The sequence below is a fragment of the Sarcophilus harrisii genome, chromosome 3 (assembly GCF_902635505.1).
Source record: "Sarcophilus harrisii chromosome 3, mSarHar1.11, whole genome shotgun sequence".
In the NCBI taxonomy this organism is placed as follows: domain Eukaryota; kingdom Metazoa; phylum Chordata; class Mammalia; order Dasyuromorphia; family Dasyuridae; genus Sarcophilus; species Sarcophilus harrisii.
The window spans coordinates 232,165,089-232,180,453 of NC_045428.1; the positions used below are offsets into that span (position 1 = coordinate 232,165,089).

Sequence of the window (15,365 nt, forward strand, 5' to 3'; positions counted from 1 at the left end):
ATGGACTTTGAATTCATTTCAAAATTATGTAAAAATATTTAGAATTTACACACAATTGTGTAAAAATGCTAACAGTTATTGAATTCAGTGACAATTTTTTTTTTACAATGCTTTTGTAGACAAAAAAGAAAGCTACCTTTTTGATGATTCTCCCCTGATTGAATTGCAAAGTAACTGCTCAGGCTTCCTTCACTACATAACCTTCTGAGTTGATGTATCTATCAGCAGTGGAGAAGAGAATTATAAAACTGTAGAATTGGAAGGGAACTTAGTACTCACCTAGTCTAACTTATTCATAGAAATAATCTCCACAGTACTAAATCCAACAAGTGGTCATCCAGTTTCTGCATATCTCTATATGTAAAGAAGGTCACCATTTTGGGATATTTCACTTTTGGACTACTACAATTTATAGGAAGTTTAACTTGACATCTGTCCTAAATATGCCCTTTTTCAACATCTATCCTTTGTTACTGAATTTACTCTGAGATCAAAGAGAACAAATTTAATCTTCCTTCACATAACAGGTCTTCAGACGCTTAAAGAAAGCTATCGTGTCTACTCTGAGTGGATTAAACATGACTACTTCTTTCAACTGATGCTTATATGTCATAGGCTTAAAGTTTTTTTTTTTTTTTTTTTTTTTTTTTTTTTAAATTATCCTGGTTGCCTTCTTCTACATAACGGTTCAGTTTAAAAATTATTAAACACAATATTCTAATGAAAGCACAGTACAGTGGGACTCTCTCTTCCTTGTTCCTGGAAAATAAGCCTCTCTTAATGTTGTCTAAAATAACATTAGCTTTGGCTTTAACATCACATTGCTGACTCATGCTGCATTTCCATTAGAATCCCCAGATCATTTTGAGAGAAACTGCTATTTTACCATGCCTTTCCCATCTGGGAAGGTTAATTTTTTTTTGGCACCCAGGTGTAAAACTTCACATTTATTCCCTTTGGACTTCATCTTATTATATTCTGCTCAATCTTTTGCAAATATATGAGCATGAGCCTTAAAAATGTTAAGTTGTATGTGATTTTATTTTCTTAGTATTTAACTTACTTCCATTTCCCCCTTTTATCTAACCTGTTCAAGATGAAGTATATCTATTTGGAGCCATAGTCTGTTCATGGGTTTCATTACACCAAATCTTAGCAGAATCTATCATGTCAAATTAACCCCTTCATATTAGAACTTTAGTTCTTGATTACTGAGTAAACCTTGGGCATTTGTATATAGAAATTGGTTTTATTATTTCTTTCTTTCTCAAATTTTGTCTCTTGGTATTTCAAGCACTGTTTTTTCTTTTTTTTTCTCTGAAGGTACTCTCTTTGTATTTTCCCTAATCTCTGTGATTTGGAGTTAGTGTTAGTGGCTCTCTTGAGCCAAACAGAACAAAATGAATTTCTCTTTCATATAGTAGCTTTCAGATACTTGTAAACAATTATTTGTGTCTTCCACCCCTAAGTCTTTTCTTTTACAGGAATATGTAGCCAATGACAATGACTACATATATAAATGTAAATAAGATATGATTATTCATGTTAAATGTAATAACTAATCTTGACAACACTGAACTAATGACAAAAGTTTTCCCCCTGATCAAAGAGATAATTGACCACAGGTATAAAACATTGCCTAAATTGTCATATGAGGTCATTGTGTAAGTTTGTTTTTAAATGTTTTGATTTGCAATAAAAAAAAAGATTTTTATGGGCCTAGGAGATAAGCCATTTATTGGGAAAGAAGAGTGAGATTAAAAAAAAAAAAAAATCCAAAAGAATAAATAAAAGAAATTCCAATAGGCATTTATTTTAGTTTCTACATGATTCTTACAGAATTAATTTCTGTTTTCTCTAAGAAGATAATGGTAAACATTGATGATCACACTTACCAAAGATGTTTGGGAAATTGCTTTAACCACAGCATCAAAAACTTTCTGAGGAAGATGCAGCAGAGTAGTGCCACTATCCACGATAGCTTTATCTACATTGTACTAAAGAAAAGAGAGGGGAAAATAACATGAGGAACATATGGTATTATAGGTACACAAAATGATTCCTTTTTTCCAAAGGAATTGTCCAAATAAATTCCATTTTAAAAAATGAATAGCTATAACACATCTTGCTTCTGTAGATTTAAACAAGGATATGTGTATGTGTGTGTGTGTGTGTGTCTGTACACACACACACACACACACATACATTTATATATACACTAACACATATGCATAATTATATACATGTACATATATATTCATATACAATCTATGTAAGACTGTACTATTTTTTTTGTCCTGTTTCTCTGAAGGGTGATAATATATTCCTTCATAAGTGCAAGTCTTTCCATATTTTTCCATATCTAGCAACTTATTTTCTACACCACAGCAATAATCCATCCTTGTACTGTCTTGTATTATCCCATCAAGATTCCTTTTCTCATTGTAGATTTCAAGTAGTTTCTTTTTTTAATCAATAAAAATTTACTTTCTTTCCCCTTTTCTCAACTTTTCTCTCCCTCATTGAGAACGAAAAGAGGACCCTTATTACAAATATATACAGTCAAACAAAGCATTTTTTAAAAATAAGTCTTATTCTGCTTTCTGAATTATTTATTTTTATCAGGAGATTGGTGGTGTGTTTCATCATTAGTGTTTTGGAATCATGGTTGGTTATTATGCTGGTGAAAGTCGCTAGTTTTTCCAAGTTGTTTGTCTTTACTAAATTGCTCACTAAATAAATTATTCTCTTGGTTTCATTCACTTGACTGCATCAGTTCATATAAGACTTTCCATCTTTCTCTGAAACCATCCCCTTAATCATTTCTTAAAGCACTATAATCTTCCATCATGTTTATATATCATAACTTCTTGTTATTATTCTGTAATTGATGGCATTCCCTAACTCCTGCTTCACTGCTACCTCAAAACAAGTAATAAATATTTTTGTCTATTTTTAGATTTTTTCTGATTATTAATAACTCTCCTTAATTTTCACTCCCTCTAATTTTTCTTTCTCCTTTTCCCTCTTCTCTCTAATTTCCCTGTAAAGAAAAATGTATTTGTATAGTCACTTGTGTGTTTGGGGGTTCTTCCCTTCTTTGATCATTTCAAATGTGAATAAAGTTTGTGTCATCTATTCCTTCCATTCTCTTTTCCTTGTTTATATAGATGTCTATTTGGGCACTTTGGAAAGATAATTTTCTCTAATCTTCAGATTTAAGAGCTCCCAAAGTGGTCTGATACAGGGCAAATCTGTTTGTTGCCACCTTGGTCTGATATCTGCTAGTTTCTAATCTGGATTTTTGTCTGACAGTATATTGCTGCCAAGCACAGTTGCTGTTAGACATGCAGGGAAGTTCTGTTGATTTAGTGCGGGAGAAGAGCAAGTTCTCCTTGGTTTGGAATTCTTGCCACTTTCTCTATAGTCTTTAGAGTGGCTTGGATGCTGGAATTGTGTTCCTATTTTCCTCCTGAATCACAGAAGCAGGTTACACACTTGCTTCTGAATTTCTATGTGTCCTGTTTAGAGTGTAAGATTACTGATAAGGAGGAAAACTTAGGTTCCCTCATTAATCTGCCCTGAATCTGTGGCCTAGATCTTGGTACCAGGCAACAAAGCTGCCATTTTCCACTAGCCTCTATTATGGTACCAACAAGGGTTATGGAATCCCCTTCTTGCCCTGATTTATAGCCTCCTTCTAGGCATTAATGTGCTCCAGAGTAGATGCCATTCTTACTGTCCAGACTTTTCTCTCTGCTTCTGTCCACAGTTGGAAAAATAATATGCAGAATTTGTCTGCAGGAGGTTTTTTTTTTTTTTGGAGCAAGTTTGCTTCACTGCTTCCCACTATTCTGCTATCTTGAAGGCATCTATGATTTAAAAAATACAATCTAAGATAAAATTATCTTTTTTTGACTGCCATTCCATTTTGTTGTTTCATAATGAGTTCACCACTCAACAAAATTTCCATTGGTTTTTCAGGGAAAAAAAACAAACAAACCCCAAAATTATTGCATATCTAGAATTAGTAATTCAGACATCTTGGGTAAAAGACAGCCAAGATATCCTCAAAAAAAGGTGAAAGACAGAGCATGTAGAATGTAGTCAATGGGAGAGGAGGAGCTCAATATTATGAATAAAAACTGGGTTTTTATCTAAAGCAATCTAATTAAGTATTTAATACACTCAGTCCTTATTATCTGTAAAATTCACATTTGTGAATTCACTTATTAAAATTGGTATGTAGGCCCAACACCAATATTTGTAGCATTTTTGCAGTCATTCACATATATGTGCAGAATGGTAAAAATCCAACTCGTCAATATGCATGTTTTTAGCAGAGCTCATACAAGACAATACTCTATTTTGGTGTTTCAGCCTAGTATCCTTGTTGAAGCCTATTTAGTAGCAAATTTTTAATTTTTTTTTTTTTTGTGCTTTTTATCGATTATTTAGCTGTTTAAAATGGTTCCTAAGCATAATGCTGAAGTGCTATTCCTATATACATAATATAATTTTGAAGCTATTGTTAGAGAATAATTTTGTTAATTTGACAAACTATATGTGTCTAATGGCAAATCAAGAGAATTTTTCAATTTCGTTGACAGATTTTTAAAGAATAAAATTGCATAATCTGAAAGAATCACATTGGATGTGAGATCAATTTTTGTTAATATTAAATCCAGAAGAGCAGACACTAAGTTAAAATATGTAGATATAGATGAGTAAGGAGCTACTTGTAGTATTTCGAGTCATAATAAGAATAATCCACTTAATGAGGAATAGTTGATTGAATGGAAGGCTCTTTTCAATATCATGTGATGATAAAGGTACAGAATGTAGAACACTTTTATATTATTGATGACAATTTTTTCATGGCAATGCACTTTGAATGTCTTTGAATTAAAAGAATAGATAATATTGTCTTGTCTGATGTCTTCATAAGCTTCTATGGTTTCCATTACCATTACCAGATATCATGTTTCAGATCAACAAGCCCTAGTCACTTTCCAAAGAAGGGATATCCTCTAAAGCTTTTCCAGCTTTAAATCTGCCTATGGTTGTCCTTCTTTTTTAGATTTTTACCTTCACTATTCAGGTTATATATCTATTTCTGTGAAACAAATTTCTAGTTTTCCCAGCAATCAAAAAGAAAGTTTTTTGCCCAAGTAATTTATTTTCTTGGATTTGTTAAACCTGATACGACTTTCTATCATATCCTCTAAAACGGTTTTTCATATATTCTCTATTAACTTGAACCCTCTAATTCTACTTCCTTTTCCTCTCTCTTTCTTACACTGAACAGATTACCTCAATAACCTGATTAATTGAAAAAATTAGATCAACTAATTTGAGCAACATCAACTCAAGATTTTTTCAGCTTGCCTTCAGTGATCAGAATCAGGGGCAATGGGTAGAAGGTAAAAAGGCAAATTAGTCTTGATGTTGGGAGTAGGAGATAGTTCCTAGCAATTAGAGCTATCCAAAAGGAAGTAAGCTTAACTACAGGCTGTGGGTTCTTTTTCTTTCAAAATTTTGAAACTTATTGACTACTTATCAGTCTGTTATAAGGGAGTTTCTTTTTGTGTGTGGGTTAAATGAGATGGCTACTAAGGTCTCTTTCTACTCTCAAATTCTGTAATCAACTTGTAGAGGGCTGGAACTCTGGGAAAGTATACTTGAGACCAAGATACTTACAACAGGGTATTTACTTACTAAAATTGATGAGATAATGGCTCTCTAGTTCACATATACTTAGTACTTAATAGGTGATGCAATGGTTCTACAGTTGACACATGTTCAGTGTGCTGTAGTGATGTAATTGTACAAAGGTATTTAAGGGCTGAGAGAACTGGAAATAAGCAGACTCGAGAAAGAGAGAGACTCGAATGTGTGTGTGTGTTCAAGCTTAAGATCAGACTCCAGACTCTAGAGAAAGCTGGCCCAGGCATTACATCAACTCCCTCAACATCTCCTATTATTTTCATCTATATTTTCTTCTTTCTCTAGTCTCAAAGGAAAATATAGTCCTTCTTCTTACCAAAGACTAATTTTCTCCAGTTCAATACTGTCGATCCTATATTCTCTATTTCTCATGACTTTGCTTTTCATTGTCATACATATTTTCCATTCTTCTGTACTTGATTCTTTGAACATGTTCAAGTCAGATTTTCTCACAATGGTCTGCAACTGATGCACAAGGCTGAGAGAGGGAGTATTGTGCCTAAAGTACTCATGTCTCTTGGTCTCCCTATCCCTCACCCCTGAAAGGTCTTCCCATCTCTCTCCAAGTTCTGAGTGTGAATTTAAATACTTCATGAAAAACTATGCTTTTTTGTAATATTGCAGAGGAGTCTTTGTTGTCATGTATTCATTTTTCAATGCTTTTGTAAATGAGAAGATCTAGATTAAAAAAAAAAACACACAAAAATATTGAAGAAATTTGCTGAAACTTTCTCTGCCAAAGAGAAGAAAACATCAAAAAGCTGCTAACCTATATATGCAAGCAAGTAGGAAATAAGTAAGTAGAGACACCTTTTGTAGATGGATTTGAGCTAAAACAAGTCAGAAGAGATAGAATCATAATGAGAGTAGAAGGATCAAATGAGGGTTTTTTTGAGAATGGGGGAGATAAAAAAGTATATGTAGGAAGAAGACAAGGGACTGTGAGGGTAAGTAAAAGAATGACACAGAGGGGGCAATCTGGTTGGAGGAAATGATATGAAATTATAGAATTTTAGGCCATATCTAAATATAGGTGTCTTTTTTCTGGGCCCTTTGAAATTTATACTTTTCAATTAGACAATACATATCACCTCTATTAGAAATAGATTCTCAAAGATGACAAATAATGTTAGGAGTCACCTAGTTGAGCCTAGTTCTGAGTTGCAGTAGAACTAGAGTTGTATAGAAGGCTATGAGGAGTACAGGGTCAATAAGTTGCTTAAGGATGGGAAATCAGCCCATTTTAGAAACAGAGCAAGGCAGTTTCTCTCCCAAATAGTAGAATTACAGCTGTGAATGATGGATTTTACACTTCCAGTCACAATGACATAAAAAAAAAAAGTGTTCACATTTTGAAATGATTATTTTGTTCATTCTTGAGTTATTTCAATTTAACATTTGAGGTTTTTAGTGGAACTAAAATATTGTACTTTTCACATCAGCACATACATATATGTGTGTATATATACACACATTTAAAAATTACAGTTTCTACACTATTAAAATGAAGCAAGCTACACAATACAACTTATCTTTGTCGTGAACCTATGGTGATTGATTGTGACAGTGCATGTCCATGTGGATATATATGAAAACAAAAGTTTCTTCAATTGTATCTTTACATTAAATAATTTTGCTATATTCATGGTAAGAATACCATGGTATTCATGGTAAGAGACAATATACCAGATTATTCTAATTTTGGTTGATTTTTATTTTAACTTTGTTTTCATTAAAAACATTTTTAAAAAAGTGAACTTATGTGTTAATTGTACTAAAACTATGCAATATTTTGATAATTATTTTGTACCTCAGTTTTGAAGATTGGGGAAAAAGAAGCCATGACCCAAAGTTTAAAAATCTCTGGAATAATGACTTAAAAGGGTAAGGATAATCACATATTTGTGCATAAGGGCAACATATTTAAGGGTAAATGAGATGACATTTGAATGTCATATAATAAGATTAAAAATATGCCTTCTTAAATATGATTTGAAGAAACTGAGCATATTCAGTCCCTGATTTTCCAGGTTGATGCAGTAAATAAGAAATATGATCATTAAAAAAAAACAAAAAACAACCAAAAAACTATGCATATTTCTTTTGTAGGTAGTCAGACTTGATAGGAAATACTAGCCTCATCTTCTCTCCTCCCTCCCTTCTAGCAGATATAATTCATCTCTAATCCCAAACTATTATCAGCTACATAACAACTGTCAAACCATTTTAATTGGAATGATCTGACAAGTTTTCTGGAAAAAAAGAAGCAGTCTTTAATTGTTCTGGATAAATCATCCATAGAAAATGGGATATAGTATAACTATATGGTATGATTTATAGGATTATTTCTAATAGAAACAATAAAATAAGAAGGATTATTATCTATGGAAACTGTCATACGAATTCATGAAGACAGACTGAAGTATTCAAGTAACAATTTTTACTTCGAAAATTTTAAGTTAGATACAGGACATACTTGTCACATGAGAATAACATGTGTCCCCAAACCAGAGAAATTCTGAAAGCTGGAGGAGAAAGAAACTGACAATGGTTTTGCTTATTTCTTTTAAGGAGAAATGGTTATGTAACAGTAAATCAAAGACTTATAGCTATCAGTTGTTCATTAATAGAGATATTTCAAAACTGAAAATAAGAACTGAATCATGTTATTGGGTTCTCCAAATAATAATGATGAGAATTGATTTGTTAGCTCATCCTGCCTTTCTTTTTGGTTTTCTTTTCATAGGAATTGGTATCTATTTAGAAAGAGAGAATGGAAATTAAAGATAAATGAAAAATCAAATCTGAATTTCTGCATTTTATCAAACTTTTTAGAAGGTTGCTTTAGTCTATTTTTTAGAAGCCCCCAAAAGCAACTGGATAATTAGAATGAAACTCTTTTAAAATTTAATTTTTTAACTTACTTTATCTTTAATTTGTAGAATAAGATATTTCCACAAGATAATATAATTTAAAAAGCTGATTGTACATGGAACTGCAAATCTGTTATATACAACCTGCTATTCCTTTTAATTACATAATAAAGTTATCATCTTAGTTTTTTTCCTTTCTCCTCCTCACCCTAAAGATGGCTACCATTAGATACAAATATGTACATGTATATATATATATATATATATATATATATATATAGAGAGAGAGAGAGAGAGAGAGAGAGAGAAATACAGACACACACACATATGTTAAAAATCATTCTATACATTCCTTTTTCTGGAAACATTGCTATCAAATCAAATAAATATAAAAAACTTGCCTTTGTGATTGCTCTGATACAAAAGAAAGCAGCAAAATATTGATTTTGCAGTTTTTTCCCCCTTTGGGGGAAATACTGCAAAAGATAACTCATGAATTTTATAAATTTTTCATTTGCTTCCTTTTCTTTTAACTTTAGCAATCTTTATTTCTCTTCAATACAAATTACTTTCTAGAGGTGTTCTTTAATCCAATATTTAATTGTATTATTTATGAAATTAACCAAAACACAGTCAACTCAGGATCAGCTTTGGAGAAATAATATTAAAAAATCTCCTATTGCCATAAATAGGTATAGACATATCTCAGGAAACATCACTTCAAGATGAATATATAGCAAGTTGGCTTTCAATTTTCTTAATATTAATTATTAATATTAGGAAAAGAAGCAAGAAAGTCACAATTTCTCCTCCTCCCTTCATCTCCTTCAAATCTCTAGTTAATATATTCTATTCATTCTTTGATATAGACATATGTAAATAGAATAAATTTAGATTTCAGATCAAAGCTACAACACTTGAATGAAAATGGACAGATATATTTGTTCATACACAAGAGACCCTATTGCCCATACCTCTCTGCAATCCAAATTGAGGTTTTGTCCTCCGATTTCCAATTTCAGGATTTCAATTTGATAATACCATTCCCTTTTAATTGTTGTATACCATATATCACCTTTATATAAACTTGGTTCAATTCCTCCCATGACCTAGGAAGGAAAATATTCACAAATATAAGGAAAAATCTATAAAACTACCCAGGTAAAACAAATTAATTCAACAATTCAAGAAACTTTCATTATTCCTACACACACACACACACATATATATATGTATATATACACACACACACACACACATATATATATATACATATACACACACACACACACACATACACACACATAAAATTATGCTAGGCATGTGGATATAAAAAAAATGAAAATCAATACCTGTACATAATTAAATTAAATTTTCATATTTTTCTCTTATGTAATAAAATCACATTATATGTTTGTCCTTAAAAATAAATTTGGGTTTTATGTTGAAAATTATGTGTGCCACCTGTCAGATTGACTAGAATGACAGGGAAAGATAATGTGCAATGTTGGAGGGGATGTGGGAAAACAGAGACACTGATATATTGTTGGTGAAATTGTGAATACATCCAGCCATTCTGGAGAGCAATTTGGAACTATGCTCAAAAAGTTATCAAACTGTGCATACCCTTTGATCCAGCAATGTTACTCCTGGCCAGATTTGAACTCAGGAAGTGAGTCTTTTTTGACTCTAAGCCTAGCATTCTAGCCACTGCTCCATGTAGCTGCTCTGATGCATTTTAAAGTCTGAACAATAGAAAATAGTTTTTTCTAGCTCTAAATTTATAATCTCGTAATCTCCAAAATATCCCAAAGAGATTTTAAAGAAGGGAAAGAGACCTGTATGTGCAAGAATGTTTGTGGCAGCCCTCTTTGTGGTGGCCACAAACTGGAAACTGAGTGGATGCCCATCAATTGGAGAATGGCTGAATAAATTATGGTATATGAATATTATGGAATATTATTATTCTGTAAGAAATGACCAACAGAAAGGCCTGGAGAGACTTATATGAACTGATGCTGAGTGAAATGAGCAGGACCAGGAGATCATTATATATTTCAATAATAATACTATATGATAATCAATTCTGATGGACGTGCCCATCTTTAACAATGAGATGAACCAAATCAGTTCCAATAGAGCAATAATGAATTGAACCAGCTATACCCAGTGAAAGAACTCTGGGAGATGACTATGAACCACTACATAGAATTCCCAATCCCTCTATTATTTGTCTGCCTGCATTTTTGATTTCCTTCACAGGTTAATTGTACACTATTTCAAAGTCCAATTCTTTTTGCACAGCAAAATAACTGTTTGGACATGTATACATATATTGTATTTAACTTATACTTTAACATATTTAACATGTATTGGTCAACCTGCCATCTGGGGGAAGGGGGGGGGGAGGAGGGGAAAAGTTGGAACAAAAGATTTTGCAATTGTCAATGCTGAAAAATTACCCATGAATATATCTTGTAAATAAAAAGCTATAATAAAAATAAATAAATAAATAAATAAATAAATTTGGATTTCTCTCATAGGAATAGCTTCCTAATATTTGTCAAAGTTAATAGCAAGATCAAACTCACAACAAATCATATTCCACTATACTTTTCTTCAGAACAACAACAAAAAACCACAAGAAAGAATAGCACCATTTGCTCTCTGAAAATATGGAAATGGCTTTTGTGATGAGGGGAGAGACAACAGTTTATTACAAGCACCTTTCCATTCTATCCCTCATCTCTAGTCTGGTCTCTAGCATCCTACTGGGAAAAAGAGGAGAAATAACAATTCTCTCTTCCTAGAAAGAGAAGAAAGGTCATTCTATCAAGTTTCCAGCTCAGTCTCCCACTTTGGGGAAAGAGGAGTAACATTTTTTCAGCTTCCAGGAGTAGTTCTCTTTCCTAAACTGCCTATTGCACTGAGAAGACTTCACACTGAGGATAAACCTTCATGCATAATGAAAATTTATATGAAGTATTTATTCAATTGTTAACAAATGTCACTCCTCCCTGTTCTCACTATCCAAGTAATTCTGAATCCCTGGTTATCATTCAAATCCATTTATTCTCATTTCCTTCAGTACTATCCCCTCATATCCCACTCTCAAGTTAACCATCTTTTTTACTATATTTACTGGAATGTCTATTCCATAGGCAACAGATTCTTTCAGCTTAAAGCTTTCCCTTTTCTATCATCTGTTGAGTCTCTTTTGATGACACAGTCTCCCAGACTTTATAGAAATGGCTGTATTTTCACTCAATCCCCATCCCACCCCACCCCCAAATGCTAGTTGAGGTGAGGGAGATGGAACACTTTTTGTTCTTCATTATTACTTTCTGGTTCTCAATTTACCATTATTATGTAGTAACTTCTTCCCAACTGAGGTTCACTCAATTCATATTTACCAATCAAAATCCTGTGGGCTACCAGATCTATAAACCTCCAGGACATACAATGCTCCCTCTTTCTCTCTCCCTCTCCTTTTTCTTACCCCTCTCCCTTTTCTTTTCTCCCTCTCTCTCTCTCTTTCCCCCCTTTTCCCTGCTCTTTCTCTCTCCTTTCCTTCTTTTCAATCCTTCCTTTCCTTCCTTCTTTCCTTTCTTTTTTTTATAATTGTTTACTTTAGAAAAGTGAGAACATCAAAGGAAAATTTTCAAACATGATGACATTTACAATTATAAAACCAACAACAAAGGTATTTCCTAATGAACGAGATGAGGTGAGATCTTTCAAGACAGTTGTGAAAATCGAGTAATGCTTCATCTATTTCAAAGTTTAAGTAGGCCTGAAGGACTTTAAGCATCAAGTCAAGGGCATACTTAAGTCCCCTCCCAACTATCCCCTAAAGGCATACTTAAGTCTCCTTGTTATCCTCCTATGACATCAGTGTCTTTCTGTTTAGGTCAAATATGGGCAACTATGTACTTATTGGTCCAAGTTCAATTTTTTGGGTAGTTCTCGTGTTTAGAATGTAAGATCCTCAGCCAATGAGGATGAGGGTCAGCGGTGGGAGGGGGTATTTGCGTTAGGGATAAAAAGTGTTGATCCTGCTCCCTAGGGCGCTTCCTCCCTTCGATTGTCTGCTCGATGGGTGGGACGCCCGATTCTGGAGAACGTATAATAAACTTTGCTTTGCTTCTAGATCTCTCTCCAGCTTTTTTTATTAAATGCTGTCTGAACCACACACTAAATTTAAGAAAAAACACTAAAGGAAGCACATTACTTCCTTTATCATTTCCATTCTCATTTATCTTATGTCTACCTGCTACTTCCTTATTGCCTACAAACATGCTCATGCCTTCTTTTTCCTCAAACCCAACCCATTGCTTTATCCATCAGTCCCCTCTTGATTTCACCTCTTATCTCTCCTTTTGTGGCTAAACTCATTGAAAAGGTCATGGACAATAAGTGCTCCAACTTCCTTTCCTCTCATTCCATTTTCATTCTCTGCAGTACAATTTGTCTTCATCATTCAAATCAAACCGCTTTCTTTAAAATGTCTAATGATTGATTTCTTAATTGACAAATCTAATAGTTCCAATTCCCATCCTTCTTGACCTCTCTGCAACATTTAACACAGTTGATTACCCTCTTCTTCTGTATACTCTTTTCTCTAGGCTTTAGGGACAACACATTCTCCTCATTCTTTTCTTATCTATCAGACCATTCCTTCTCAATCTCTTTTGCTTTATTTTCTTCCAACTCATTTCTGTTATCTTTGTGTCACCAGACTTTAACTTGCTGCTCAGGTGGATTCAATTATCATCTTTATCCTGATACTTTTTAGATCTACTTAATTCAAACTTCTCTCAACACTTTCAATCTCACATCTCCTACTGCCAATTAAACATCTCAAACCAGATATCCTGTAGACATATTAAATTCAATATATAGAAAATCGAACTTAATATTTTTTCACAAAATAACCTTCCCTCCTTCCCCATTATTAAGAACATTACCATATTTTCAATTATCCTGGTTCTAAGCCAAGGTGTCATTTTTGACTCCTCACTCTATCATACAGCATATCCAATTATTTTTTTTTTTTTTTTGCAATAACCTGGGTTGTTTTGTTTGTTTGTTTTAACATTGGAACATTTAAAAAATAACATCCTCTTCTCTCCTCTGACAATGAAACCACCTAAGTGTCATCAATTATTAGTTAATAAGCATTTATTAAACTTCTATATTATATCAGGCGCTGCACAATCCTTCATCACCTAAAAACAGGACTATTGTAATGGATTGTTGAGAGACTGCAAGTCTCTCCTCACTCCATCCATCTTTCACTCAAAGTGATCTTCCTAAAGCTGAAGTTTGACCATGTCACTACCTCACTTAATAATTCGAGAGGCTTCCTATTACTTCTAGGATTAAATATCTTATAGTATTCAAAGTCTTTCCTAATCTGTTCCTTACCCTTTACTTTCCAGTTTTCTTATATCTTACTCCTCTATGTGTACTCTGCAATGCAGTAATCCTTGCCTCTTTGTTTGTTTTTCTTCCCACAATATACTTTATCTTTCAACTTCTTCCTTATTGCCTTATTGCCCCAGTGACCTGGCTGGTCCTTATGTCTTTTTTTTTTTTTAAACCTGGAATTATGTCTCCTCTTCTCTATCTCCTTGCTTCTGTCGCTTCCTTCAAGCTTTAATTAAAATCTCCTATTTTATGGAAAATCCTTCCTAATCACCTTTAAAATTCTAGTATCTTTTCTCTTTGGATAAATTCCTATTTACCCTATATTTAATTTGTACATAGTTGTTTGCAAGCTGTTCCCTCTGTGATCTCCTTAAGAAAAGGCTATTTTTTGTCTTTATTATATGTAATCATTTTGAAAGAGATTAAAAAAGCCCCATCCTCTCATTAATAATTTTCTCCTCTTTAAGACTAAAAGATACCCACAAGACTACCTCCATTGGTACCAGTTCCATCCCTTGGTAGTCCTGCACCACACATCTGTATGGAAAAAATGTTGGAGATCTTTGCTTGCTTCACAAGGGAATCAAAGAATGTCTCCAATGAACTTGATGGCTATGAAAATATTAAATCAAAAGTATGATTACTTCATTATTACTCATATTTTGGTTAAAAAGGTATTAAGTATACAAAAGAAATCAATATCTACCAAATTATATTTTCTTTATAATAAAAATAATGAATAAATTCAAATGAAAATATTTTAGAAATTGTATGCATAACTTCCTATGACTTTTAAATCTCCCTTTCTATGTAGCTTAAATAATATAATATTAATTTATATTTGTTGTAGACATGTCTGCCAGATATTATATCTACTATTACAGCTCATGTGTAAGGTAGATATAAAGAAACCCTGATGGATATGGTATATTTGTAATCTCTGAAACAAAGACATTTGTATAGAAATGGGACTGACCTCTACAGACTCTTTCTATCTTGTTTTTATTCATATATACATACACACACAATCATATACATATACATACACATGTATAAAGTATGACAAAGTTTTAGTCCATTTTAGAGTCTAAGATCTAATGATACACATCATTAATAAGTAAATCAATATAAATCAAATATATATGATAAATCAAATATATATAATATAGAATATAATATAGAATAAAGCAAATATATATACACATATATAATAAATCAAAATAATAAATAAAATAAGTAAATATCTGGAATTCAGTTCCTTTTCCTCTTTTCCTCCAAAGCCCTATTCAAGCCTAGTCTTTTCCTTAAATAAAGCCTATCTTCATCTGTTTGTTA

The 15,365-nt window shown here is 32.7% G+C and overlaps 1 protein-coding gene across 1 annotated transcript in view; it reads right to left on the reverse strand.

Annotated features, from left to right (window-relative positions):
- Nucleotides 1–15,365, reverse strand: part of BACE2 (beta-secretase 2) — an 83,624-nt gene that overhangs the window by 30,220 nt on the left and 38,039 nt on the right. The window contains exons 4-6 of the mRNA XM_031959190.1: nucleotides 14,514–14,642; nucleotides 9,575–9,709; nucleotides 1,896–1,997 (exon numbers count right to left, since the gene is read on the reverse strand). Of these exons, the coding sequence (XP_031815050.1) occupies nucleotides 1,896–1,997; nucleotides 9,575–9,709; nucleotides 14,514–14,642 (366 nt within the window). The remainder of the gene's footprint in view (nucleotides 1–1,895; nucleotides 1,998–9,574; nucleotides 9,710–14,513; nucleotides 14,643–15,365) is intronic.